Consider the following 26,271-nt stretch of genomic DNA (forward strand, 5'->3'; position numbering starts at 1 on the left):
ACGACTTTTTTTGACGTAAAAAATACGCGTTTTCTTGTTTATTTGTGGAAGCTAAAGTCGGCTGAAGCCCAATAATACTAGTGGATTTTGTGCCAAGATGGTACCTCAAAAATCACTAGAAAAGTTACCAAACTTTCCGGCAAGTTAAAAGAAAAATCGAGCAGAACCGATCTCCCGACAAGCGCAAGAAACTTGCCGAAATCGATCAGCTGTGTCCGTACTGCGCATGCGTTGGAAAGTTTATTGCCGCTTTCCGCAAAAACTTTCTTTCACTTTCAGTGTAAAACGGCCTTAACCAAACAAATATTTTGATTTGCGAAAATATGGCTTGAAAATAACCACTCAACTGTTCTCTGTTACTGTTACGTATTTATTTGACACGTACGTGACACTATATTAGCATATTCCAAACCAAAATAGTTATTTCTGTATTAACAGCGAAAAGTACGATTCTACGATTTTTTTCCTGTGAGAGGAAACTCGAGTGAAAAAAGTATTTTGACCGGTGTCCCGGATTGTCACCGTGTGACAGCTGATTAACTTCGTCTTTTAGGTTGAGGCGTTGAATGGATTTGATTCATTGTAAGTTTGTACCATTTGCTTTATAATATAATAAAGTAGATGTTTTTATTCTTTAATTGAACACTAACTGAAACTTGAACGGCTTTTTCATTGCCTCAAAACATAAGCCAAAATGAAATGTTTTGATGCCAACTGTCAGTGAGGATGACATCAGAAGAATTATTTTGTTTACGTTCAAGATTAGCTGTAATTGGTCTATTTCATATCGTGCGCTGAAAATTGCCTGTGATTAGTCTATTTCATATCGCACAGTTGCGGAAAGTCTAGGATTCTGTATTCGTTCAGCCGTTGGCAATTGCCTACTTGTGCGCGACACAAAGTGGAGCGCAGCAATCATTCGAGAGCATAAAAGTCACATTATGCGCGTAATACATACAATATTTTTTCTACAAACATCACTAAATATCTAATACAACTAAACTTACTGCGTAGGTACTCAAAAACAGGATCAAAACTATACACAATTGAATACTGACATCAAACTGGTGACACTGACATTTCCAATAATGGCATGCATTGTAGCCATTGCTCTGGACAGCAAGCGAAACATTCTACTCCTACAGGGATATTGGTTCATTCCTTAACAGTTTAGAGAACGGATAAGTAGGCAGTTGCCAACGGTTGAACGAATACAGAATCCTAGACAATCTTCAGCGTGCGCAAAGAAATAGACCAATCACAGACAATCTTCAGCGTGCGTAAAGAAATAAACCAATCACAGACAATCTTCAGCGTTGCGTAAAGAAATAGACCAATTACAGCTAATCTTGAACGTAAACAAAATAATTCTTCTGATTGTCATCGTCACTGACAGTTGGCATCAAAACATTGCATTTTGGCTTACGTTTTGAGGCAATGAAAAAGCCGTTCAAGTTTCAGTTAGTGTTCAATTAAAGAATAAAAACATCTACTTTATTATATGATAAAGCAAATGATACAAACTTACAATTGTGGCAGGAACTTTTTTTTTTTTTGCTTGAATAAAAACAAAAAAAAAATTTGCAGATGTATAATAGGGTATTAACACAAACAAGTAGGACCTATCGACGATATAATAAGTATAATAAAATATATATATATATGTCTGTTCATTATGTTTTAAGCGATACATTATAATGGTAGTACATCTAAGCCTTCACAATGTTGCCAAATCTCAGAACGCTATTTCAGTGTGTTTCAAAGCCGCTTCTTTGAAACCCGGTATTTCATGCCCAATCAGAAAGCAGGGTTTTTGTCCTGTATGGGAAGATGAGGTCGCCATTTTCTTGAGTGAGCATTCCATTGCTCTCTGCTTTACCAGAACGTGTTATTTTGTTAGTTTTCGGATATTTTATCCAATTACCCTTCAAGGGGATTTAAAATTAAAATTAACAATCACCTGGTACTGCGAGACGCCCTGAAGAATAGGCTTATCGCTCTGTTAGCCCTGGAAACCCAGTTTCTTCAGCAGGAATCGGTTGGCTTCGGCCACGTTTTAGTTTTTTGTGCAGATCTGTTATGGTGAGTTTTCTATAGCAGTATATTAATTTTCTGAGTGGCACTGTGTAACTTACTTTGGTCTTTTGAAGATCTGAGGGAGTCGACTCCTACCCTTTTGTGTAACAGCCAGTTATACCCCCTGGATTGGTCGTACAAATCCAGTAGAGATTGACCCGACCTGCACCATATTGCGCCAAAAGTCTGACATCTTTGCGACCTTGCAATCATTTTCGCCAGCAGTACTCCAAGCATCCATTTGTAGAGATCTTCAGATGAAATAGAACTTCAAGAACCTTCGAAGACACCAGGTTCAAGCCTGTGTATTAAGGCCAGTTTACTCCAAATCTTTATTTTTATTTTCTTCACTGTTTTCACAAACAAACCACTAAACTCAGATTCAAAGAAACACATAACAAAGCTTCCCTTTATTAAAGTTTTGCTCACACTTAAAACTTTAAATCACTTTGATACTTCCGATCGGCGAAACATAACAAAGGTTGGTTTATCTTCTAATAGCAATTACATAAATGTGAACTATAGTCGACTATAGGGTGATACCATTTGTCAATTATAATTATACGCTATCTCAACGTTTTAACACCGAATAATGATTTACCTGCTATTTACATTATTATAAACTACTCATCTATTGAACTGTAATAACAACATGGTATGTTGAGCAAACCCAGTAAAGAGATTTCATAAAGGGAAAATTAATTTGTGTTTATTTAGTGTTCACTAGTTGCGTTGATACCCGTTCGTAAGATATTTTCTTTTCATTTATTTTCGCAGTTTCCTCATCATCAAAACTGCGTGGCGCCCATTTTAAATTTCTTTTTTTTTCTTTCTTTAATTATTATTGAAAAGCAAATACAGTCATTTTAGAAAATTGCCTTCGAACCCATAGTGCTCACCAGATGAAAAGCTGCCGTTTACATTCCTTATTATTTTAGGCAAAATAAGGTTACACAATTTACAATTAATCAAATCCATTCAGATTTCTGCAATGATGGCAAATGATACTGCCATCATTGCAGAAAACATGGAAGACTTGCAAATGCTGCTGGATAGAGTGAACGAGGCTGGTCGAAGATGGGGTATTAATATAAACATCAAGAAAACGAAATGGATGACTGTGGGCAGAATAAACATTCCGATTACAATCAACGGACATCATATTTCAAATATCTGGGTACCTGGCTGAACAATGACATAACGTGCGACGAAGAGGAAAGAGCGAGGATTGAAATGGCACGTAGGGCATTCAGCAAATAGAAACCAACTCTCACTAATAGAAACCTCACAGTTCAGACGCGGTTAAGAACACTCCGCTGTTACGTGTGGAGCATTTTTTTGTACGGATGTGAGACATAGACGCTTAAAGTTGACATCATGAATAAAATAGAAGCGTTTGAAATGTGGTGCTATCGAAGAATCCTCAAGATCCCGTGGACTGCACATACCAGTAATGAAGAAGTACTCGGACAGCTGAATAAGGATCGAGAACACCATAAAAACAAGAAAGGTCAGTTATTTCGGGCATATAATGCGAGGTGATAAACATCACTTCCCTCGCCTGATTATTCAGGGAAAGGTTGAAGGCAGAAGATGGATAGGTCGGAAAAAGCTATCGTGGCTGCGAAATATTAGAAACTGGAGTGGACTGGGAGTAGAACAACTATTCCGAGTAGCAACAGATAGAGACCAATTCAACCAAATTGTCATGGAGATAGCCCACGCTTGAAGACAGGCACGGCACCGAAAGAAGAAGAAATCCATTCAACAACCTAAAAGACGAAGTTAATCAGCTGTCACCCGGTGACAATCCGGGACACCGGTCAAACTTTGGCTGCTTCAAAAGTGATAATGTAAACACGGAAACGTTTCAAACATTGAGAGTTTATTTGTGTGAAATTTGGTAAGTAATTCCAATAAGTCGTAGAAAAAATAACCTGTAAAACTCGGGCGAATCGAAAATGGACATCTTTTTTTTGAAAAATGTTTTGAAAAAAAAACTTGTCTAAACCCTGATTTTTACAACTTTTGAGCACAGTTGTCACGTGATTTTAGAACTATTTACAGCGAGAGAGAAAAGTGGTGTCAAAGTTTCAACTGCCAGAAACACTGAAAGGACAGTCAGAGACAACATCGCTTGTAAAATTCACTTGGAGCAAGATAATTACTGTTTTAAGCACATATTTGGAGTCCTTATTAAATTTCCTATCCCATAACGTGAAAAAACACTACAAAATTTGGTGCAATCAGGGAGAAAAGTGGTGTTGAAATTTTAACTGCCAGGAACACAGTTTGAAACGACAGTCAGGGACCAGGGGACAAAATCGTTTGTCAAACTCACTTGGAGTAAGAAAATGACAGTTTTAAGCACATTGAGCACCGCCTTCTTTACAAGAAAGCCTAGAATGTGTCTTTTAATGGCGGCGTTATCGGATTTTTTTTGTACACAAACCTATGGAGATGCAGTAGAAAATATGTTTTTTTTTATTTTTTCGTGTAGTTGATTAGAAGTTGTGAGTGAAAAATCAAAGAACGCTTCATTCCTGATCCAGATATGTATAGATATGGCTTTTTATATCCAATAAAGTCCAGCCAAAGCAAGTTTGGTTAGAACCCTTTGTCTTGGAAAGTACAAACTAATGTAAAAACTGCTCAATCAAAGAAAATTTGGAAATCCTTGAATCTAGGTAAGCAAAACTGGTAAATGGGTTTTATATTATTACCAAGACCTTTCTTTTAAAATGTAAATGTGCCAATAGAACTTCTAAAAGCTGTCCTGTTTCTTCAGAGTAAACCTTTGTTGCTCTCAAAATGCAGGCGGCCTCAAAATGTAACTCACATAAGTCACATACCAATGTATGTAAGAGGCAATAAGTTTACTGAATGAGAACGCATATTGTACTTACCACTGAGTATTGTGTTGGAGTAAAATCATTCCACTTCAAAGCTTTCAACCACTGTTGGGTTCGAGCAGGGTCTTTTGGAAAGTAAAAGACTGACACTTTTGGGCCTTTCACCAAATTGCTTTTAGAAATTTGGCAAACAACCAGTGGACGGCATAGTGTAGAGGCAATAGAATTTAAGTTAAAAAACCAACCACAAATTATAGAACAATGAAGGAACAATAACAATAGTGATAACACAATAAAATGAACACAAACTACACTTTCACTAGAACAATAAACATATAAACAACAATTACTTTGGCAAGTAATCCCAAGTCTTGAGTTTAAACCTTAAAAATTAATTTAATCATCGAAAAACTCAATTTCCACAATACAAACAAATGCAAACTGTCAATCCCATATTTCGGCCATATTGGAATTTTTGGCATGCACCTTCTTGGCTTTCTTGTACAGAGGGCGGTGCATTGAGTCCTCTTCGAGCAATAAGAACAAGTATCAGGAGATAGCAAATACCTCGATTGTGCATTAAGCGACCAAGGCGGAAGTCGCCATCTTTGTCCCCCACATTCGCCTACTAAAGTCGGAATTTACCTAAATTCCGAGGAATTTAAACCCGGAATTTAGTTAAATTTCGACTTTGGCAACATTGCAAACACACTTCAAAGAAATTAGTCGGACTTGTCAGTTTGGTTACATTACAAACACTGTTCGAACCAATATTGTAGAATTTGTTAATTTGATAACATTGCAAGGATACTTTTGAACCAAATTACGAAATTTTGTCAGTTAGGCAACATTGCAAACAGTGTTCGATCTAAATTAGGAGAGTTTGTTAATTTGGCAACATTGCAAGCCAACACTTCAAAGAAATTAGTTGAACTTGTCAGTTTCAAATCAAACCAAAATTGTAGAATTTGTCAGTGTGATATCATTACATGTACTCTTCAAACCAAATTAGTCAGTTTGGCAACATTGCAAACACTCTTTAATCTTAATTAGTAGAATTTGTCAGTTTGACAACATTGCAACTAATTTCCGAGTTTGAAGTCGAAATTTAAGAAAAATAACGTCTGTGGCAAAGAATAGGGATGTATATAGGACTAATAAGAAGAGACAGTAAGACAGAGTGAATAAAATTAGAGAGAGAAAGATTGAAGACTCCCGTTTAAAGGGACTCGATGGACTCGACAACTCCCACCCCAGCATTCCAGCATCTCTATGAGCAGCAATGCCAATTCTCTCTTTATTTCGTGACTTCAATGTTCCTCTTAACAAATCCTTTGCAAATTACATATGTTAGATTATACTATATTTAAATAGAACTATATAAGTAGTTATCATTAGAAAAATTAAATAATATTGCGGTATATCTAATCCTAAAATGCCTAAAACAACGACATGGCAATAAAACATCCATATGATTGATTGAATGATATTTGTGAGTTGGCAACATCGCGTAAATCTGGGTTTTTGTTTCTTGATTTGTTTATTTGTAGTAAAGAATAAAGTATGTAAAGAGACAAAGTAAGGTTAAATTTTCGGATTTTGTTAATTTTGTTTATAATGTAACAATATGCGATGCATATATAATAGCTGTAAGAACAACAATAAGAAATCTAGCTGTATTGGAGAAAAAACACAAAAAGTCAAATTTTTTCGATTGCCCAAAGATGAAACTAGGTAAAGTGCATTATTACTTAGGCTACTAAAACTAAACAAAAGTAATATTTTTTATATTTACAGATGCACCCAATGGTTAGAAGCTTCAGGTCGTGGAGACCTTTTAAAACCAAATTTTGATTTCAGGCATAGTTATGAAACACTTAGAATTTGTAGTGATCATTTCGACGGTGATATGTATAACAATCCCTTTGAAAAAACAAAGTTGTTGTGCAGTGCTGTGCCTAAGACTTTCGTTTCATCCTCAGTCTCAACTAATTTATTTAGTAACCTGCAACATAGACTTGACCCAGAGCAGAATCAAGGAAGCAGTCTAAATCATATGGGTGTGTTGGAAGATATAATAACTTTTATTAGATGTAAAATAAAAAATAATTAATCGACAACGCTGTTTCACTGAATTAACTAACATGTTGACAACAGCGTTTGGGTCTCCGATTTAAAGAGCCAGGCGTTCAAGGTCATAGAAATGTTCGCCCAAAACATCAAAGAAATTATGCCGGCTGTCCGGTCTTATTACAGTATGTATAATATCTCTAGTCTTTGTCTGTGGCCTATCTACGCCTTCGTAGTTTTGCTTTTCGGTCCGTTAAAGGTTAATTTTTGCAAACTTAAATTAGTTGAATTATTATTGATGAGTGGATTTGTGAATAGTGGACAACAGCAGACTGATTATCGTCACTGATTTTCTGACAGTTTTGGGCCGCCATACTGAACGATTTTTGTCCCCCTCTTTGATTGCTATTGCTCCTTCCTTCTATATTTTTTATTCATTGTCGACGACCCTTTTCGAACATGTTAGGTTAGGTTAAGTTGTTTACAAACAAAACCTGTTGCTGAAACTTGAATTTTGTCTCTTTTCCAGTAAAGTTTCTACTTAAAAATGGATATTTTATCCACTTCTCTGTTAGAACAGTTTAATCGACTGATAGAATCGCTAAAGTGCGGCTTGTGTAACCTGAAACTGGTAGACCCGGTACGTATTAAGACCTGTGGTCACTATTTCTGTTTGAAATGCCTTAAAGCCAGCCAGAGCATTCACAATTGTCCCAAATGCCAGGAATTCTATGAAGTTAAACACCTTGACCGTAACAACATTGCCAAAGAGTGTGAGCAAGAGTTGGCTGACCTAGAAATGATACTTTTGGCCACTAACAATGATGAAGAAAACACCATTATTTACGAAAGTAATCGGTTTCAAGTGGTTTTTACTAGCGTACAAGTGAAACTAAATGCCAGAGGAGAAACCCCCTTACATTTGGCATGCAAAAAAAATAAAATCGAGGAAACAAGACAATTGGTTGCATTAATGTATGATGTGAATGCAAAAGATTATGCGGGATGGGCTCCTTTGCATGAGGCAATCCAATCTGGTAGTGTTAACATAGTTGAGTATCTTTTGAAGCAGAAATGTTTGGTTAACATTCCGGGACCTGAATACACAACTCCATTACATCAAGCTGCAAGCCTGAACCACACCCAAATTGTTAAACTTCTGTTAAGTTATGGGGCCAACAAGAACTTAACAGACTTTAATGGGTTAAAACCTGAAGATTGTACTAGCAACAAAGCTGTGAGGAATGTTTTAAAGGCACACAATTCACCTGAAGGAGGACATATTTTTAAGGTTTTTTTACCTCAAAAAGTGGTGGTGTATTGCCACAGTGTGGATGATGAAATGAAAAGAAAACTGGAGGTTTGCAATCACATTGAAGTTGTCAACAAAGAGGAGATTAACAAAACTAAACTAACTCATTTTGTAATAAAAAAATCACATAAACTTAGCTTCAAAATCATGCAAGCCATGCTGGATGGCTTGCAGTTTATTAACGAAGATTTAGTTGATTCATTCCTGAAACAAGACTACTTTATCAACATTCCTAAACAAACTTTCATTACCAATGACCTGCTAAACAAAGGCATCCAAAGGGCTATGATGAGTGCTTTGCTAAAGCTCCCAAAACTCTTTGATGGAGTACACTTTTACATCGAAGATCACACTAAATTTGTTGAAGTGTACCACCTCAAAGTGGACAAGGAGTACTTAACAAGGCTTATTCGAGCTGGAGGTGGGAGGGTTTTAAATAGGGCTCCTGCCCCTAGGGTTACTAGTGCAACCACTTGTCCGTTTTTTGCCTCAAAAAGTTCAATGGTGTACCATTGCTGTAACTTTATAATTTTTAACGAAAATAATCCTCCTGGATTGTTGTATGGAATGAAGGAGTTGAAACATAAAAGCTCCAAGTGGTTAATTGACTGTATTGTTAAGTATGAAATTACTGATTAAGTATAACATTAACTATGTGAACTTCTTCTCTGGACAAGAATTTAATTAATTTGGTACTAAAATTTAGTTTATTGTAGTCTTTAAGATTGTTGGCTGTGTTGATGATATAAAATGTCTACTTTAGAATATTCTTTGTTTTAATTTTTTCCAACCATACACAGTGAGCCACATTATTTTTCTTATGCCCGGTGTTACAAAAAAGTAGACTGGATTTGTTAACTACAGATTAATTGAGCAAAATTCGAGTTTTAAAATTAATTTGACTTCTATTTCTATTAACATTGATGGTAGAATTTTTAAAGAAAAAGAAAAATGAATTACCAACTATATAAAGGCTTTCCTTTAGAACTAGAGGCACACCATTTTGCTCTGTAATTTTTTTGGAATTTTGGTTATTTTAATATTATAATTTTTTTATGTTTACCAAAGGCATAGCCTATATTTAATAACTGGTTTTAAAGTAGTTTAAAACATGTTTTCCTAAGTTGCCTACCACTTACAAAATGTATTTTTTTTTATCTATTTTTGAGTTTAATAATTTTGAATGGTAATCACAATTTTTACATAAATAAAGGTCGACAAAGCAGTACTTTTCACTTCAGAATAATTTTATTCCAAAGTTAATCTCTACAGAAACCGTGAAATCAGAAGCTACTTTTGGAAAACTTCTATGAATAAATTAAAAATAACGGCCTTAATTTCACAGTGAGAGGACTGGTCACGAAGGGATGTCCACAAGGAGGGGTCTTATCACCCTTTCTTTGGAACATAGTTCTGGATACCCTAATTAATCACAACAATAATGGATTCTACGCAGATGACATAGTTATCTTGCAGACCGGCAAATTTGTGAACACACTGTGCGATAGAGCGCAGGATGTGCCCAAATTAATAGAAACATGGTGTAAGGAACACTCACTGCCGATCAATCCCGACAAGACTGAGATGGTCCTTTTCACCAGGAAAAGAAGTTTATCGGGCTTAAAACCTCCCAAAATCTTCAAAGGCAAACTAAACTTCTCTGAAACAGTGAAATATACCTTGGTATTACCCTCGACAGGAAGTTAACTTGCAACTCTCACCAAAGCAAAGAGCTTATGTGGCTTATGACCAGTGTCGGAAGACAGTGGGACGTGCATGGGGTCTTTCACGTACGTACGAAGCCATTGCATGGGGACCGAAGGTTCTACAAGCAACGGCTATCTGAAAATCATATCAAATACAGCGAATGGCTTGTTTAAACATCACAGGAGCCATGAGAACAACACCAACGGCGGCAATGGAATTAATTACTGGTCTGACCCCCTAGACCTGTACGTTAAGGAGGTTGCGTTAATGGCCATGTTACGATTGCGCACGGTTGGTGAAAACACCGCAGTAGGAGCAGGTCAATTGAGGCTAAGCCTATGGCAAGAAGCACTCACTCCGCTACCTCTGCTGCAGGCAACCAGTGATGCAATTGAACTCAGATTTGTGTTTAACAAACCTTACAAAATACAAATATAAAACAGATGCTGCAAATGCAATACGTATTTACACAGACCGCTCAAAAACCAAAGAAGGCTCAGGATGTGGAGTTTACTCTTGGTCACGAAGCTTAAGAATTAAGTGGGGATGGGAAAAAAATACCAGCGTGGTTCAAACAGAACTGGCTGATGGTATCTCAATCGCAACGAAAGAACTAACCAGAAAAGGTTTTTCTGGCAAAAACATAATAATCTGCACGGACAGTAGACTAGCCCTATTTGCCCTGAACAGACAACGTGTTATTACCTCAGGGCTAGTACTAGAGTGCCATCAATATTTAGCTAACGCCTCGGTAGATAACAATATTATCCTGAAATGGATTAAAGGGCACGATAGGAGCAAAGGTAATCGCATTGCCGACTCTTTAGCCAGGGAAGCGGCTGAAATGAAAATTTTAGGACTCAGTGACACCTACGGGATGACTTCGACAATTGCGGGACTAGCCAAACGCTACACCCATGCTCAATCCCTAAAGAGATGGGATGGACTCAAAAGGATGCAGTCTTGCCAGGATCACCCTGGGTGACCCTGGGAAGCTGGCGCCGAAGAAATATTTGGCGATGACCAGGAAAAAACTACGTTTAACAGTAGGATTTCTGACTGGCCACTGTCAACTAAGGAAACACCTTCATACTATGGGGCTAGTGGACACACCTCTATGCAGGATGTGTGAACAGGAAGATGAAACTGTCGGGCATGTCTTAATGGGAGTGTCTGGAGTTATCGTCAATAAGAGAGTGTGGGTTCGGTGAGTCTTGGCCTACACCTGTCGACATAAAAGAGGTATCCCCTAGTGACCTTCCTGGGAAATTCAGGATGGACGGTGACCTAGGAGGACAACTCGGGAGGATGTACAATGGGTCACATGTGGCCTAAGGGCTGTGGGTCTACACCAGCCTCTCCACTGTACAGATATAGAACGGCCTTAATTGAATGACCTATCTTCCATCCCAATTCTCTTATTTTTATTGATAAAATAAGGCATGTGAATAATAGTAAAGCAATTTTTGACTTAGTTTAATTGAGTTGTTTTGCCAAATTAATCATTTTTAAGAACAATTAGGAATCAGAAACAACACGGAAATGATTTAGCAGTTTCAAAAACTCAAAACGTAATTTAGTTTACATAGTTTTCGATTTCGAATTCCGGCATGTTTAAAAGAGAGAAAATAATAAAACAAAATGCTCGACCTATGCTTTTTCTGCATAAATATTAATGATTACAAACGAAATGACAGTCTCAAAATTGTTTGTCCTCCAGCAAATACGGCCAACATCGGCCTAAACATCACGTGGTCTATCTTGGATGTGATTTTTTCGACCAATAGGATCACTTCAACTTTTCACCCAGCTGATTTAAAATTGAGGTTAGAATCCTAATACCAAAATAACCCAAAAATACCAAACAAATATGAGCCTAAACTATTTTTTTCTCTCTAATTTATTTCTAATTAAATAATTCTATATTTGTAACAAGTTTGTATTTAGTTTTGGTGTTGTGATTTCAAGGTGAGTTATCTTTTAAAGCATGTTTTAGCAGAAAGGTGCAACTTAACTGTTTTCTATTTTTCACAAAGTTCAATATCAAATAAAGGACTTTACATCAAAGTTATTAAATAGTAAAACTCAAAATGTAAAAGGACAGTTTGTGATGGAATTATCTGAAAAGTTTGTGTTGCATGTTGTCCTAAACTGAGTGTATAATCTACATACAAAAAAAAAACATGTCGATTTATAGCAAAGCAAATAACACTTATTTTTAATTTCAGAATGGTTAATCAAACTCCTAACACTCTAGATGACCTAAATTTTGATCAGTTTATCAAAACAGCAAATTATGAAGAAACTGTTAGACAATTGGATATTTACTATGGAACAGGTATGCACTTGCTAAGTTTGTATAAACCTTATCCACAACCACTATATTTATAAAAAAGGATAATTTTCTGTCTTTGTCTTGTCTTTTTATAGTAAAATTCAGAGAACACTTCAAATTCAACTAATGACAGAAGTTTTACAGTGATTAGAATATCTCTCCCATTTATTAACTGGGAAAAATGAATAACAAACAATAATAATGACAGTCTTTATTTTAAATTGTGATTAGGATATAGTACAATGTACATTATCAACTAATACAAAAGAAATAGCTTCATGGTGGGGTAGTATGGGAGTATTTAAAGATACTTGCTATATTGAGATATTGAAAGCTTCTGAATGACAAAAACATGTTGTCAAATGTGTAAGTATCAATTTACAAATTTAAACTGACCAAAAAATTCCAAATGCTCCTGAAGAAGTCTAAAAAAATGTAAAAACATTACAAACACTATAGAACCTCTAAAATGCCTTGCAAAGCTAACAGAGCAGCCTAGAAGCTTCTAAAAGCTTCCAAATGCTTTTCAATTTATCTGGAAGCTCTCAAAAGCAGTTTAACAGCTTCCAAAAGTTTCTACAAGGTTTCAAATGTCTTAAAGGCAGTCCAGAACCTTCAAGGTTCTTTAAACTGTCCAAAAGTAGTCTAAAAAGGTTTTAAAACACTACAGAAACTCCAAAATGCTTCTAAAGCAGTCGGAAGTCTTTCAAAACAGTCTAGAAGCTTCCAAAAGCATTTAGAATAGTCTAAAAGCTTCTGTATGCTTCTAAAGCAGTTTAACAGCTTCCAAAAGTTTCTAAAGCCGTCTATAAGGTTTCTAATGCCTTAAAGGCAGTCCAGAATCTCCAAGGCTCTTTAAACTGTCCTAACACCTTCTAAATCCTCCTCAAGTAGTCTAAAAAGATTTCAAAACCCTACAGAAACTCCAAAATGCTTCTAAAGCAGTCGGAAGTCTTTCAAAATAGTCTAGCTAAGCTTCCAAAATCCTTTAGAACGTTCTAAAAGATTCCAAATGCTTTTCAACTAGTCTAGAAGCTCCTAGAAGATATTAAAACAGTTTAGAAGCTTCCAAAAAATTTTGTGAACCGTGTAACAGATTCCAAATGCCTCTAAAGCATTCCAGAACCTTCAATATGCTCTTTCCAAAAACCTTCCAGATGCTCTCAAGTAGTTCAAAAATTTTTTTTAAGTTTTGAAAACAGTCTAAAATGTTCCGTGCTTCTAAAGCATTTTGAAGCTGATTTTACAGCCACCATTTATAAAGAAATATATAATTTATGATATTATATATAAACCACTGATTTTACATTTTTTTCTGAAAGTTTGAAAGTAAATTAAATATTAAACAATGTTGAAAATTTTGAAATTGTTAGCTGTCAATATCTAGTTAATTGTTAAATTTAATTTTGTGAATAATTATTAAATTAACTTTTCTTATAGCGCAAATGTTTTCAATTCGTTAAAATTACAGGGTTTTGGTCATAAAGTGGCATTTTCGTCAAAAAATAGTGAGTGTTTTGAAAACCTACTAGAAAATTTTTTGATGTAGAACACTGGAGAATACTCCAAGGCTTTAAAAAACGCTTTTAGAGCACAATTTTTGTCAGTAACGTAGAAGTTAGGGACAAAAAGAAAAACAAAAACCTAAAATTTCCACAACTATTTTATTCAAAATCAATCTACTTACACTAAAAGAACAAAGAACTGCGTCTCATAGGAGATTAGGAAGAAGTATACTTACGTATGGTTATTTTAGTTTTATTAAGCAAATAACCATGGAATATTTTAAACCAATAATTTAGACAAAATTATTGACAATTTTAAAGACTTATTTTAAAAAGAAAGATTGTTTATTCTGGTAGAAAACCTTCGTGCAATTATCACACTTTAATTGAATGGTTTTTGGCAGTGATTGTGGATAAAACGGGAACATATGTTTTTTTAAGCTTTTCATAACGATGTGATAAGTTAAATAACATTAAAATATTGTTATAGTTAAACGGCAATTATTGAGATACCAAAGTCCAATTACTGGCTTATTCCCAGTGTTATCAACTGACACTGAAATAGGCAGTGTCAGGGAAAGCGTCTATTGTGCGGCTGCTGTTTGGGGGTTGTATCAAGCTTACAGGTAAGTTATACTTTTAAAACGAAAAAGACTGGTACAAAATTAAATTTTGTAGGAGAATCGATGATGATCGAGGAAAATCCTATGAGCTAGGACAGTCTACAGTTAAATGTATGAGGGGAATCTTAGGTATTTTAAACCATTACTTTTACCATTTCTATTTATTGTAAAAAAACTGTTCATTTAGAATGTTGGATGAAACAGGCAACGAGAGTTGAATTATTTAAAAAGAATCAATGTGCCGCTCACGCTTTACACGTTAAATTTCATTTAATAAGTGGTAATCAGGTGTTCACTGATGGAGAATATAATCATTTGCAAATCGATGTGATTTCCGTTTATCTTTTGTTTTTAGTGCAAATGATTTCATCAGGATTGCAAATTATTTACACTCAGGTATGCTATCGACTACATTTCGCCCACTGTAAACGTTAATTCCTGTTGATTTTTATAGGATGAAGTGGCTTTTGTTCAAAACTTAGTTTATTACGTTGAACGTGCTTACAGAACACCAGACTTTGGCATGTGGGAAAGAGGATCTAAATACAATGATGGTAATCCTGAAATACATGCTAGTTCTATAGGTAAGCGATAGCTAATAATTTTGATGGATTTTAATGAAACTTGCTGTGGACTTGTCTCTAAGTGATGCTCATGGTTTGATGAAACAACGTCCGTTTGCCTTTGGCAAGTGCTAAGTTCATCAGTGACCGGGTTCAAAAATTAACAGAACTTTTTATTTCGTCGTTAAAATTAATGTTTTATTATTTAATCTGATGTATTGGTCTTTTTTCAAGGCTTTACTACTCTTGGTAAAATCTTGTAGCATTCATAGTTCTTCCGCAAAAAATGTTTTTTGTGTCCCCCTGCTATTTACCATTTTACACATTTTTATTGCAAATAACGTAGCCACCAGTTAATTTGATAACTACAAATTAACTATCAAAGTTTTGACGTTGGTGACAGTTTAAAAAAAATTGTTTCAAACAAAGCTAATGGCGTGTTCAAATGAAGAAATGACTGATAGGATCAAAGTTTAGGGTTTTGCGAAGACAACTTGCGTGAGAGTGTTCGCGTCTACGCTGCGCGATATCCAAATCGACCAGTTCCAGATTAGCGGACATTTGCAAGGATTGAAAGAAGTTTACGGGAGACAGGGCAATTTGGTGTTAGAGCCGTTGACCGTGTGGGTCGTCCTCAAGTTCGTAATGCTGCTGTTGAAGAGGACATTTTAAACAGGGTCGCTGAAGACCCAAATACTAGTAGTCGCCGTTTAGCACTGGAATTTGGCGTACCAAAAAGTACAGTTAATTGCATCACAAGACGGCAGCTCCTTCATCCATATCATGCAACGCCTGTTCAGGAGCTTCTACCACCCGATTTTGACAGAGGACTTCGGTTTTGCCACTTTATTCAAGATGCGCGGGCACGTGAGCCAAATTTTATTCACTGATGAAGCTGGATTTAGTAGAAGTGGTGTATTTAATTCACATAATTTCCATCATTACGCAGAAGAAAACCCTCATGTGAGGCGTATTAACCATTATCATCTGAGACATTCTTCTGGGTCCTTATATCCTGCCCCATTGCTTGAATGGTGAAAATTATCTTCAATTCTTAGTGAATACTTTGCCTGTTCTAATGGAGGATGTCCCTCTCAATGTGCGTGCTCAGATGTGGTTCATGCACGATGGTGCTCCTCCACACATTAATGGAAATGTAACTGCACATTTAAACAACACTTTCTCACACAATTGGATCGGAAGGAGAGATGTTCCTGTCGAATGGCCCCCTAGGTCCCCGGACTTAACACGATTAGTTTTTTTTTATGGGGTGCCTTAAAAAATAAAGTCTACGCTAATCCTGTCGAATCCCAGGAAGAGTTAATACGTAGGGTGCAGAACGAGGTGAACGTAATTCGGGATGATGCAGAAATGTTGAGGAAGATTCAATTCAATTTCATTCGAAGGATCCAGCTATGCATCCGAGAAATTGGTGGGCATATCGAACGTTTGTTGTAATTTCTATTTTTTTGAGAATCTTCTACTTTTGAGATCTGGCTGGTAGTTTCATTGAAAATTATGTTTGCTTTTACCAATGAGGATATAATAACTAAAGGAGAGTGGTTATTGCCGTAGTACATATTTGTCACATTGTTGTCGGCAGCGCCAAAAGTTATGCACGGAAACTGCTTTACCGACAGAGCAATCAGCTGATACAATACAAATATACAAATTTGATGGTAATGTATATCAAACTTTATTTGTATTTACATTTTGTCTATCACATTTTAGCAAAATATAATATAAAATCTAAAACATAATAATAAAATCTCACTCTTGAGTCTTACAGTCTTGTTTCTTTGTTTGTTTTTGGTATTCAATCTTATCCACATCAACAACCTTTCAATTTTGAAGACAGCTTTAACAAGTTGCTTCCAAATCCAAACTGTAACTCCAGTTCCAATTGTGTCTGTGTTCTGCTGTAACTTCAATTTACTTTTCACTCCCATCTCAGACAACATTAGCCAGAAAAGAAAATCTTTCCACTCTAGAAACAGTACTTTTTTGGCGAGGTTTTCGGTTTTTGTTTTATTTGTGTCTTAATGGCTTCTGTTCTGACCAGAACAATTTGCCAAACGGTTTATGCTGTGGGTTTATGTTTCAATTTTGATTTTGAATTTTCACAATTTAATAAATAACACTTGCGTTTGCTACAAAACGACAATACTTTAAAGACAGTCACAGTAGACAGCCGCCGATTGACACTAAAAGCCCAGTTTGAAGATAGTAGTGGCGCCGCCAAGTTCCTCTGGACGAACTAGAATCTCTCAGCCAATTGGTACATAAGATTCGAACACTCTTCTTTAGTTATTATATCCTCGTTGGTTTTTACCAACGTCAAATGATAGTTAGTCGTCGTTGATATAGTCGGATTTTTACCTTTTGAGAATGACGTCATCTTTTTACATCTTTGTTTCTCGCATATCAAACATGTGAAATAAACAATTTTAACAAAAAAGGCACGTTCTTAATTTTGTCATCCTGTCAAATTAAAAACGTTGACATTTACTGTCACTTTGATATAAACAAATATCAAAGATATATAAACGCTGCCCTACAATAAGCAAGCCCAAATGCTAATTCTAAATGTGCTGCTTTTTTTGGAGTACGAAAAGGAACAGTTTCCAGATGTCATCCCAATTGATTATTCCACCGCCTACTATACTAGAAAGCCTAGAAGGTGCCTGTCAAAAATTCCAATATGGCGGAAATAAAGGTGACAGTTTGCGTTTGTTTGTATTGTGGAAATTGAGTTTTTTGAGGATTAGATGAGTTTTTACGATTTAAAATCAAAACTTGGGGTTATTTGCGTAAGTTATTTTTGTTTACTGCCGTTCATAAGTTATTCAAGCCACATTGGGACAGCAATTCAGGAAAGAGCCCAACCGTGTCAGTTTTTTACTTTATAAAAAACCAGATCTAACTCAACAGTGGTTGAACACTTTGAAGTGGGATGATTTAACTCCAACAATATACTCAATGGTAGGTACAAGTGCTTTCTAGTACAGTAAACTTATTAGGTACTTGTTACATTTTAAAGCATCCTTCAATGTGAGAGCAACAAAAATAATTTTGAATAAATGTTCTTGGTAATAACATAAGAACCATTTACCAGTTTTACTTACCTGGTTTCAAGAATTTACAGATTTTCTTACATTGAACAGTGTTTACACTAGTTTGCTGTGTGTTGTACTTTCCAGGACAAATGTTCTAACCAATTTGTTTAGGCTGGACTTGATTGTGCATAAAAAGCTCTATCTAATACATATCTGGATCAGGAATGAACCTTTTTTTGATTTTTCACTCACAACTTGCAATCAACTACACGAAACAACTAAAAAAAACATATTTTTTACTGCATCTGCATAGGTTTGTGTATAAAACAAAAACCGCTAACGCCGCCATTAAAAGTGACATTTTAGGCTTTCTAGTATAGAGGGTGGTGATTATTCCAATGTGTATGATAGAGCATCACAGGCTTTAAAAGTGAGTACTGCTACCCTATGCCGAATGAAAAAGACTGGAATTTCATCTTACGACTCTTATTTTACCAACATTTCTAAGAAAATGTCGGTCAGTAAAACCAAAATAACCGCTTTTATGAAAAACAAAGAAGTTGGTAATGTTGGTAATGGTATGCCAAATTACTATTTTCGCTTTATTGTGCACAGCACAACAACACAGCACAAAATCAATGAACATTAATAAAGTATTATGTTATTAGGAGTAGAATAGATCTTTAAGTGAGTGCAAGAACACCTATTCACTGAATGAATGATGATTAAACTGAAACTCTCATGATCATGTGATTTTCAAGGCACTTGATCATCAGTCACTTGTAGGTTAAAACTTGTCATCCAATTCCAGACATGCACGTTTTTTCACCTGCATGACGTCATTCTCAAAGGGTAAAAACTTGACTATAGTTAGTTTGTAGTTATCAAATTTGAAATTAACTGGTGGCTACCTTATTTGCAATAAAAATGTGTACAATGTTAAATAGTAGGAGGACACAAAAAAGTGTAATAATAATAATTAACTATACAGGGTAATTCAAATTCGACCCTCACCATTGGGATCTCGGAAACTATAAGAGATACGAGAAAGTTTAAATTGGGGCAAAGTTGCGCAATTCAAAGCTCAACCAAATGCCGTTTTAAAAATTTCGATTTTCCGAGTACTTCCGAAGATATCCGAAAAAAACTGAAAATTTGATTTTTTGTTTTTATTTATTTCTAACCTTATTTGAAGAGATATCCCAAAACTAAAAGCATCTTTTCATTGCCACTTTTTCCTAGCTATTCAATGACGGATTCAAATTTGCCACACGACGTTTCGTTTTTTGTCAGTCATCATCAACTTTCTTTTTTCTTATGGGCGCCATATTGGATTTTTAGCCCGCCAAATAGTACGTTTTATTCTGATTTTAATGATGTATAATAACTTATGATTTGCTTGATAAATGACAAAATAATTCAATAAAAACTAATTTTACTTTAGTTATTGGCTTTGAGTTAATGGGCCGTTTTGTGAAATGTCATTATTTGACAGTACTTATCAAACACGATATGTCGGACGATCATTAGAGCAAGTCAATCATAGTTAAAAATGTATCTAGAAAAGAAACCCCCACAGAAAATGTTATTATTATACAAGCATTGCTGAACTATTTAGGTTAATCAGAAAAAGAGATTTGTCAGCATTATCTCTAACTTAAACAGCTCATTTATGTTTCCAAGAGAAATATCATCATTTAAGGAACTTTATTTTTTGCCAAATTTAAATTTTTTATAATGTTAAGTGCAAGTTTATAGTTATTTATACAGCAAGTGACTTAAACCATTTTTTATTCATTCATATTTATTCGAGTGATTAAACCGGTTTAAGTCACGTGTTTTATACAGTATTTTATTAAATTTCTACTTCTTATATTAAAAAAAAAACTAAAATTACAGTTCTATTAAATTTGAACCCCGCCCCGTAGATGTAACATTGATGTTTGTTTGTTTACATCCTGTAAATAGGCGAATGTCATTCAGAGTGATTTAATAGTTATTAATACAGCAAGTGACTTAAACCATTTTTTATTCACGAAAGAAACAACTAGGTCCACGAGCGTAGCGAGTGGCCTAAGCTCTTCCAGTGAATAAACCGGTTTAAGTCACGTGTACACCTTTATGACTAAGTATGTTCAGTCCAATTCCGTGTGACAAGTACTACCAAGTAATCTTCATAAAACGTCTCACTAACTCAAAGCTAACTAAGGTAAAATTAGTTTTTATTAAATAATTTTGTTATTTATGAAGCAAATCATAAGTTATTATACATCACTAAAATCAGAATAAAACGTACTATTTGGTGGGCTAAAAATCCAATATGGCGCCCATAAGAAAAAAGAAAGTTGATGATGACTGACAAAAAACGAAACGTCGTGTGGCAAATTTGAATCCATCATCGAATAGCTAGGAAAAAGTGGCTATGAAAAGATGTTTTTAGTTTTGGGATATCTCTTCAAATAAGGTTAGAAATAAATAAAAACAAAAAATCAAATTTTCAGTTTTTTTCGGATATCTACGGAAGTACTCGGAAAATCAAAATTTTTAAAACAGCATTTGGTTGAGCTTTAAGTTGCGCAACTTTGCCCCAATTTAAACTTTCTCGTATCTCTTATGGTTTCTGAGATCCCTATGGTGAGGGTCGAATTTGAATTACCCTGTATAATAGTAATGGTAATAATTAACTGTATCTCTGATAGCTTGACTCCGGCGAAAGAGGTGTAGCCATCAGAGTAGCTTTTTTTAGCTCTGTTAAAAACCCTTGAAGTTGAGTATAGTAGAGACCGTTCTGCTGAACTTTCGTAGCTAGTTCTAAATTAGACAAGAGTCACTGTCAGCTCAGCTAGTAAATGTATCTCCGATAGCTTGGCTCCGGCGAAACAAGTGTAGTTATCGACTGACTTGAAAGCCCGCGTTTATTAATTGTGGTTCTGATGGCCTGGTTCCTGCGAAACAGTAGGGTGTTTAGAGTTTATGGGCGAACTGAAGCTGAGTAGTTGTGATTGGGTTAAACCCAGCGTGGTATATATAATAGACCTTATTTAAGTTTCAATCGATACTTTCGTAATCGTAACATCTAGTGGTAACAGTCTATGACGTCGCCTATGACTATAAGATTTCCAGTAAATATTGCTTTAAGAAGGAACATCCTAATTCGTCTTATAACGTTATAGAGCCCTGTGAAACGTTACATTTGCTGTGTGTGGGCGTTATTGGTAACTCGTCAACGTTTTATTACAAACCAATTTACGTCACTATTGCTGTGACATTCGGCCGTTATCCCTATCCACATCATTTGATTAATTTATGGACTTGACACCTTTATAGGACTTGCTAAAGCCGCTTTAGAAGCTATTAATGGTTGCAATCTATTTGGAGAGAAAGGCGCTTCATGGAGTGTTGTCTATGTGGATATTGACGCCCATAATAGAAACCGGAGCATCTTTGAAACACTTTTACCTAGAGAATCTTGTTCTAAAGTGATAAGCTGTTTCTATGATTATATTCAAAGAGATTTAACGGTGAAAGTTTTAGGAAGTTGACTCCTCTCTTCTGCCAACAATATCTTTTCCAGCCTTTGCTACTCATGAAGAATTGCTTTACCAAAGGACAAAGGATAATATTGTTAGTAATTTAAAAGGTTCTTTTGGATTTAAACGGTTTACAAGAGATGGATATAGGACAGTTTTAGAGGACTCTAATCAGAGGTAACTTATTAGTTTTAGACGTTCAGACACCACAATTTGCTAATTGTAGGTATTACAAAAAGGAAGACCTTAAACATTTTGAAGGAATTGAATGTGAATGGCCTCTGTTTTATATCTTCATGATTATCGATGGGGTATTTAAAAATTTGCCTGAACAAATTACTGAGTATCAGGATTTACTAAAGAAACTTATTTTGTTGGATCATAATGAAGGTTTGAGTTTTCAACTTTAAGTATTTAGTTGCAATTTTATATATTTTTTTTTTAGATCCAGTTATTCCAATGTATTATTATGTACCTCAAGAACATATAGAAAAAGAGAAGCAGGAGCCAGGCTCGTCAGACAAAAAAATGGTGGTAGACCAAGGATTGTATTTGTGGAATCAAGCCATGTTTGTGTTGGCTCAATTGCTCACAGCAGGTCTTTTGCACATCAACGAATTGGACCCTATTCGCAGGTATTTGCCTTCTTACAACCGGCCTAGGAAAGGAGGAAGATATTCAGCTTTTCAAGTAAGTATTTGCTTATGCTTCTATATTTCTGGTTTTGTAACTAATTAGTTATTAAATTAAAGGAAACGTGACAAAATAGTTATTTACTTACCAAGGGCTGAAAGAAAAATACGATTGCGGCCGAAGTTTGATGTAGCTTTTCTTTCAGCCCATGGTAAGTACAGGGTGGCCAATTAAGAATGCGAGATACTATATTTAGAGAACCAAAAATGATACATGTTTGAAACAAACATTTAATTAAAAATAATATGGCCGTTAAGGACCATTCAGTGACGTAAACAATTTGACTTGAATTTTGGTAGCATCAGTGTCAAAACATATTTAAAATGTATACGAATTATGGCTTCTGAGGACGACGCCTCTGAAGTACTGATATCAGAAATCCAAACAAGACTAACTATCTAAAACAAGAACTGGATTTTCCTTCATATAAAAACAAACATCTGGGGCCGGGGAAGTAGCTGACATTCTAGACATAACAAGTATAATTAAACGGATTAAAGTCAGGTTATAATATAAAATTGCTTCAGCAGAATAAATAATCACATGAAGTTTATTTACTAATATTACCTAAACTTAACAGTAAGAAAGAATGTTAAACCTGCTCATTTCTGTTACAGAAATATTGTTTAAACGAGTCGTGTATCTTCTATTGCTTGATTGGAGGCTTTATTATTTCATTGTTTCATGCTTAAAAACTACTAGTTTAAAACACAAATGGTAAAATTCTTCATACAAGTATCTTGTCTTGTTTGTAGGATGGATATCTGATTTTCTTTTGCGCGTTCTAGTAGAATATGAACTCTCTAACAAAACCATAGTTGACGGGGCCATTTTTCAAACTGAAGTATACTTTCAATAGTTTTTTTTTTTCATTTTGAGGCCCAGAGAACGTTGTTACTCTGAATGGACTTTTACCCTGAATGGGCCTTATGGAATACATCTAAAAATTTTCCAGTCATTTCCGCGTTGCCGCATCTACGTGAAACCAATGGAAACAACGGATTTTCGTTTGACAACCCCAGTAACTGGTGCTATTTCTTGATTCTGTTGCTTAATCAATACAGTTTTTATTTTAATCAGTTTCTCTCTAAATGTTGTCGTTTTCAAGATATTGATTGTTAAACATTGGAATTTGCACTATGTGGAAGGTTATAGCAGGCAAACGGTTGAAGTTAGAGCAGAACGGTTTACATGTTTCTATTTTACTTTTTTGAGATCGGTTATGGGGGTCTATTAAACAATATAAAAAAACAAAGAAATAAGTAAGATATGAACATGTGAACTGTTGTGCACTATCGTCAACCGTTTGCCTTCCAAATATTGAAAAAATTCCTTTGATTAATAGTCAATAGCTCAAAAACGACACTATTTATAGATAAACTGATTAAAATATAATTTGTTTAGATTAAGCAACAGAATCAAGAAATAGCACCAGTTACTGGGGTTGTTGAACAAAAATCCGTTGTTGCCACTGATTTCATGTAGATGCGGCAACTCTGGAATCACTAAAATTGTTTAAATGTATTTCTTATGACCATAATACTAATTTTTGTTTCAAACATGTATCATTTTTGGCTTGATACAATACCTCACATTTTTAGTTGGCCACCCTGTTCAGGGTGTTCATTTTTCGTTGGGATATCTTATATCTATCGTTGTTATTTAATTTAGAGCCACTCGGTTTTCGCAATAATGTGCACGATTTTCATCAAAGGAACGTCAAACATGACGTGTCTCTCTTGGTTTTGCAGATGCAGGGGGTTTTTGATAAGCCTACATTTTGGGATCCCTCCTGTATTTCTGTTATTCACAATTTACAATTATTGTCATAGAATCTTAGTAGTTTTTCCACATGTTATGGATTTTGATATACACATATAGACAAGAGTGTTTTTAAATGGGACAACCTGTATATTTTTACATACTCGTATATTGATTACGTTAAATGTGCTCTTTCCAACAATATATAGCACATTAGGGGTAATCTGGAAACAACGACAAAAATTATCAGACTATGAAAGCTTTCACGGCCGGTCAAAACTGACAAAAAATATTTTATTTTTATTTTTAATATTAGTAGACTATAAGAAGAATAAAGAACTAAAACTATCACTAAAAAATGAAATCAACCTTTTGCGATTATTGCCAGAGATTATTACGATTTACTTTCTTGTTTCATTCAAAGTGACGAAAATGCTCATACAGTGCGTTTTTTTTAACGCGCAACATAGGATTTTACGTGTTAAATTTTTAAGCCCATGTTAGACCATGTTATTTTGGAACTACAAGTATAAAACTTGACGGGTGTGTCTTTAGTACCCTGAAGCTTAAGTAAGTCTACCAATTTGGTCTAAAAAGTGATTTAAAACTGGAAAAAAATCATTTTTTTCGAAAAGATTTTATCCTTTCATACTCCCTGTATGCATTGTTGTTCCTTGTTGTTTTTGATACTGGCAGGGCAGGTAGCAGGTGAAGTTACTTATTTTGACTGCATCACGACCCGACATCTTTTAAACGTCAAAAGGGCATTTTATGATTGTTTGGAATATACTGTTTGGCTTCAAACGGAGGTCAATTTGAACAATTCACCTATAAAAATACTTCTTTTGTTCTTAACTTTCTTGATATAAAGTTAATGATCACCCTGTTTTACTTTCTACGCCAAATTTTACCTGCTACCTGCCCTGCCAGTATCAAAAACAACAAAGAACAACAATGCATACAGGCAGTATGAAACGATAAAACCTTTTCGAAAAAAGATGATTTTTTGCAAGTTTTTTAACACTTTTTAGGCCGAATTGGTAAATTTACGTAAGCTTCAGGGTACGAAATAGCCACCCGTCAAGTTTTATACTTGTAGTTCCAAAATAACATGGTCTAACATGGGCTTAAAAATTTAATACGTGAAATCCTATGTTGCGCGTTAAAAAAAACGCACTGTATAGATAATTGAAGCTTATTTGGAAGAAATTATTATTTTTATATTATTTTTTATTGGGTTGACACTTATACACTTTCAAAATATTGTATAGTCCGTCTAGAAAATATCCGGAAAAATTAAAACTGAATTATAATTTTCCTCTGTACATTTTTATTATGTGAATATTAAAATTAGGCAAAATAACTTATTTTATTTACTAATACAACACCCATTAAACTCTAAACACTTAACTAAACGTCCAGGTACACCTGAAACCAGGTCAAAGCCATATTGTTCCGTGATGGTGGTCCAGGCCTCTAAAACGGACTGAATCAATTCTTGTTTATTTCGGGGCGCTGCTCGTTCTACTTCAATCTTCATTAGTCCCCATATGTTCTCAATGTGACTGAGGTTTGGGGAAGCTGCTGGGCACGGAATTGTTGCAATTTGGTGTTCTTGCATCCAAGCTTGGCAGAAGTATGGCATCTTGCATTATCTTGCTGAAAACGCCACCCTTCTGGGTATAAAACATGAGCCGTTTTAAGAAGAAAACCACTTAAAATTAGATGTACATAACAGTGCAAACTGCATCAATGCCCTTGACTTGATGCAGTTTGCTCTGTGACGGTTACATTTTATTTAAAAACTACGAATGGTCTTATTTTGTTGCCTGCGATGTTAAGGAGCCCATTCGCCAGAGGATTTTATAGCAACTAAAATGGGTGATAACATTGGTTGTCAATCAAAAGGTTTCCCAGATAATCTCTGACCATTGCTTTAAACACCTTTTATTGATAATGGGACCCTTTCAAAGCATGATAAGCAAACTCCAGATTAGGCTTAAGGTAGGTACCTGAAACATAAGCTATTGTATTAGCAGCTCATTAATAGGTACCTCTACCAGAGTCCGTCCTTTTTATAATATTAGGTAAATCACCTTGTCAGCTTCTGCTAAATACACCTTTACTCTATATCTATGTTTCTTTGATTGAGAACCACTGGCTTGAATAAACTTGGTTTTTGTAGGGT

The 26,271-nt window shown here is 35.2% G+C and overlaps 2 protein-coding genes and 3 long non-coding RNA genes across 8 annotated transcripts in view; 4 read left to right on the top strand and 1 right to left on the bottom strand.

The window, feature by feature from the left end:
* Nucleotides 1-1,324: 1,324 nt before the first annotated feature.
* Nucleotides 1,325-4,678, top strand: LOC145727711 (uncharacterized). Its single transcript, XR_014177913.1, has 2 exons — nucleotides 1,325-1,532; nucleotides 4,438-4,678. It is a non-coding gene; the product is annotated as an uncharacterized LOC145727711 (long non-coding RNA).
* On the bottom strand, nucleotides 1,577-2,245 carry LOC145727744 (uncharacterized). The gene is made up of 2 exons (XR_014177921.1): nucleotides 2,136-2,245; nucleotides 1,577-2,074 (listed from the first exon to the last, which is right to left on the bottom strand). It is a non-coding gene; the product is annotated as an uncharacterized LOC145727744 (long non-coding RNA).
* LOC145727745 (uncharacterized) lies at nucleotides 1,941-2,774 on the top strand. Its single transcript, XR_014177922.1, has 2 exons — nucleotides 1,941-2,082; nucleotides 2,151-2,774. It is a non-coding gene; the product is annotated as an uncharacterized LOC145727745 (long non-coding RNA).
* A 2,574-nt stretch (nucleotides 4,679-7,252) lies between the features above and the next one.
* On the top strand, nucleotides 7,253-9,075 carry LOC145727707 (BRCA1-associated RING domain protein 1-like). The gene has a single exon (XM_081977523.1). The coding sequence runs from the start codon at nucleotides 7,546-7,548 to the stop codon at nucleotides 8,947-8,949; it is 1,404 nt and encodes a 467-aa protein (XP_081833649.1). The 5' UTR covers nucleotides 7,253-7,545; the 3' UTR covers nucleotides 8,950-9,075.
* Nucleotides 9,076-11,824: 2,749 nt separating this feature from the next.
* LOC145727703 (putative phosphorylase b kinase regulatory subunit beta) overlaps nucleotides 11,825-26,271 on the top strand; it is a 51,349-nt gene continuing 36,902 nt past the window's right edge. For 3 of the 4 annotated variants that reach the window (XM_081977508.1, XM_081977509.1, XM_081977511.1), the window contains exons 1-10: nucleotides 11,826-11,985; nucleotides 12,246-12,355; nucleotides 14,348-14,483; nucleotides 14,536-14,609; nucleotides 14,668-14,876; nucleotides 14,935-15,064; nucleotides 21,427-21,578; nucleotides 21,634-21,806; nucleotides 21,856-22,019; nucleotides 22,075-22,319. In XM_081977508.1, coding sequence (XP_081833634.1) covers nucleotides 12,247-12,355; nucleotides 14,348-14,483; nucleotides 14,536-14,609; nucleotides 14,668-14,876; nucleotides 14,935-15,064; nucleotides 21,427-21,578; nucleotides 21,634-21,806; nucleotides 21,856-22,019; nucleotides 22,075-22,319 — 1,392 coding nt within the window. In that variant the 5' untranslated portion in view covers nucleotides 11,826-11,985; nucleotide 12,246. Of the gene's footprint in view, nucleotides 11,986-12,245; nucleotides 12,356-14,347; nucleotides 14,484-14,535; nucleotides 14,610-14,667; nucleotides 14,877-14,934; nucleotides 15,065-21,426; nucleotides 21,579-21,633; nucleotides 21,807-21,855; nucleotides 22,020-22,074; nucleotides 22,320-26,271 lie in introns of all 4 variants that reach the window. The other variant, XM_081977512.1, reaches the window with a different exon arrangement.

Source organism: Ips typographus, linkage group LG4 (assembly GCF_016097725.1).
Source record: "Ips typographus isolate SLU linkage group LG4, UJ_Ityp_2.0, whole genome shotgun sequence".
NCBI lineage: Eukaryota > Metazoa > Arthropoda > Insecta > Coleoptera > Curculionidae > Ips > Ips typographus.

What these genes read in the sequence shown, in the direction of transcription:
- LOC145727707 (XM_081977523.1), top strand. Translation starts at nt 7,546, where the DNA reads ATGGATATTTTATCCACTTCTCTGTTAGAACAGTTTAATCGACTGATA.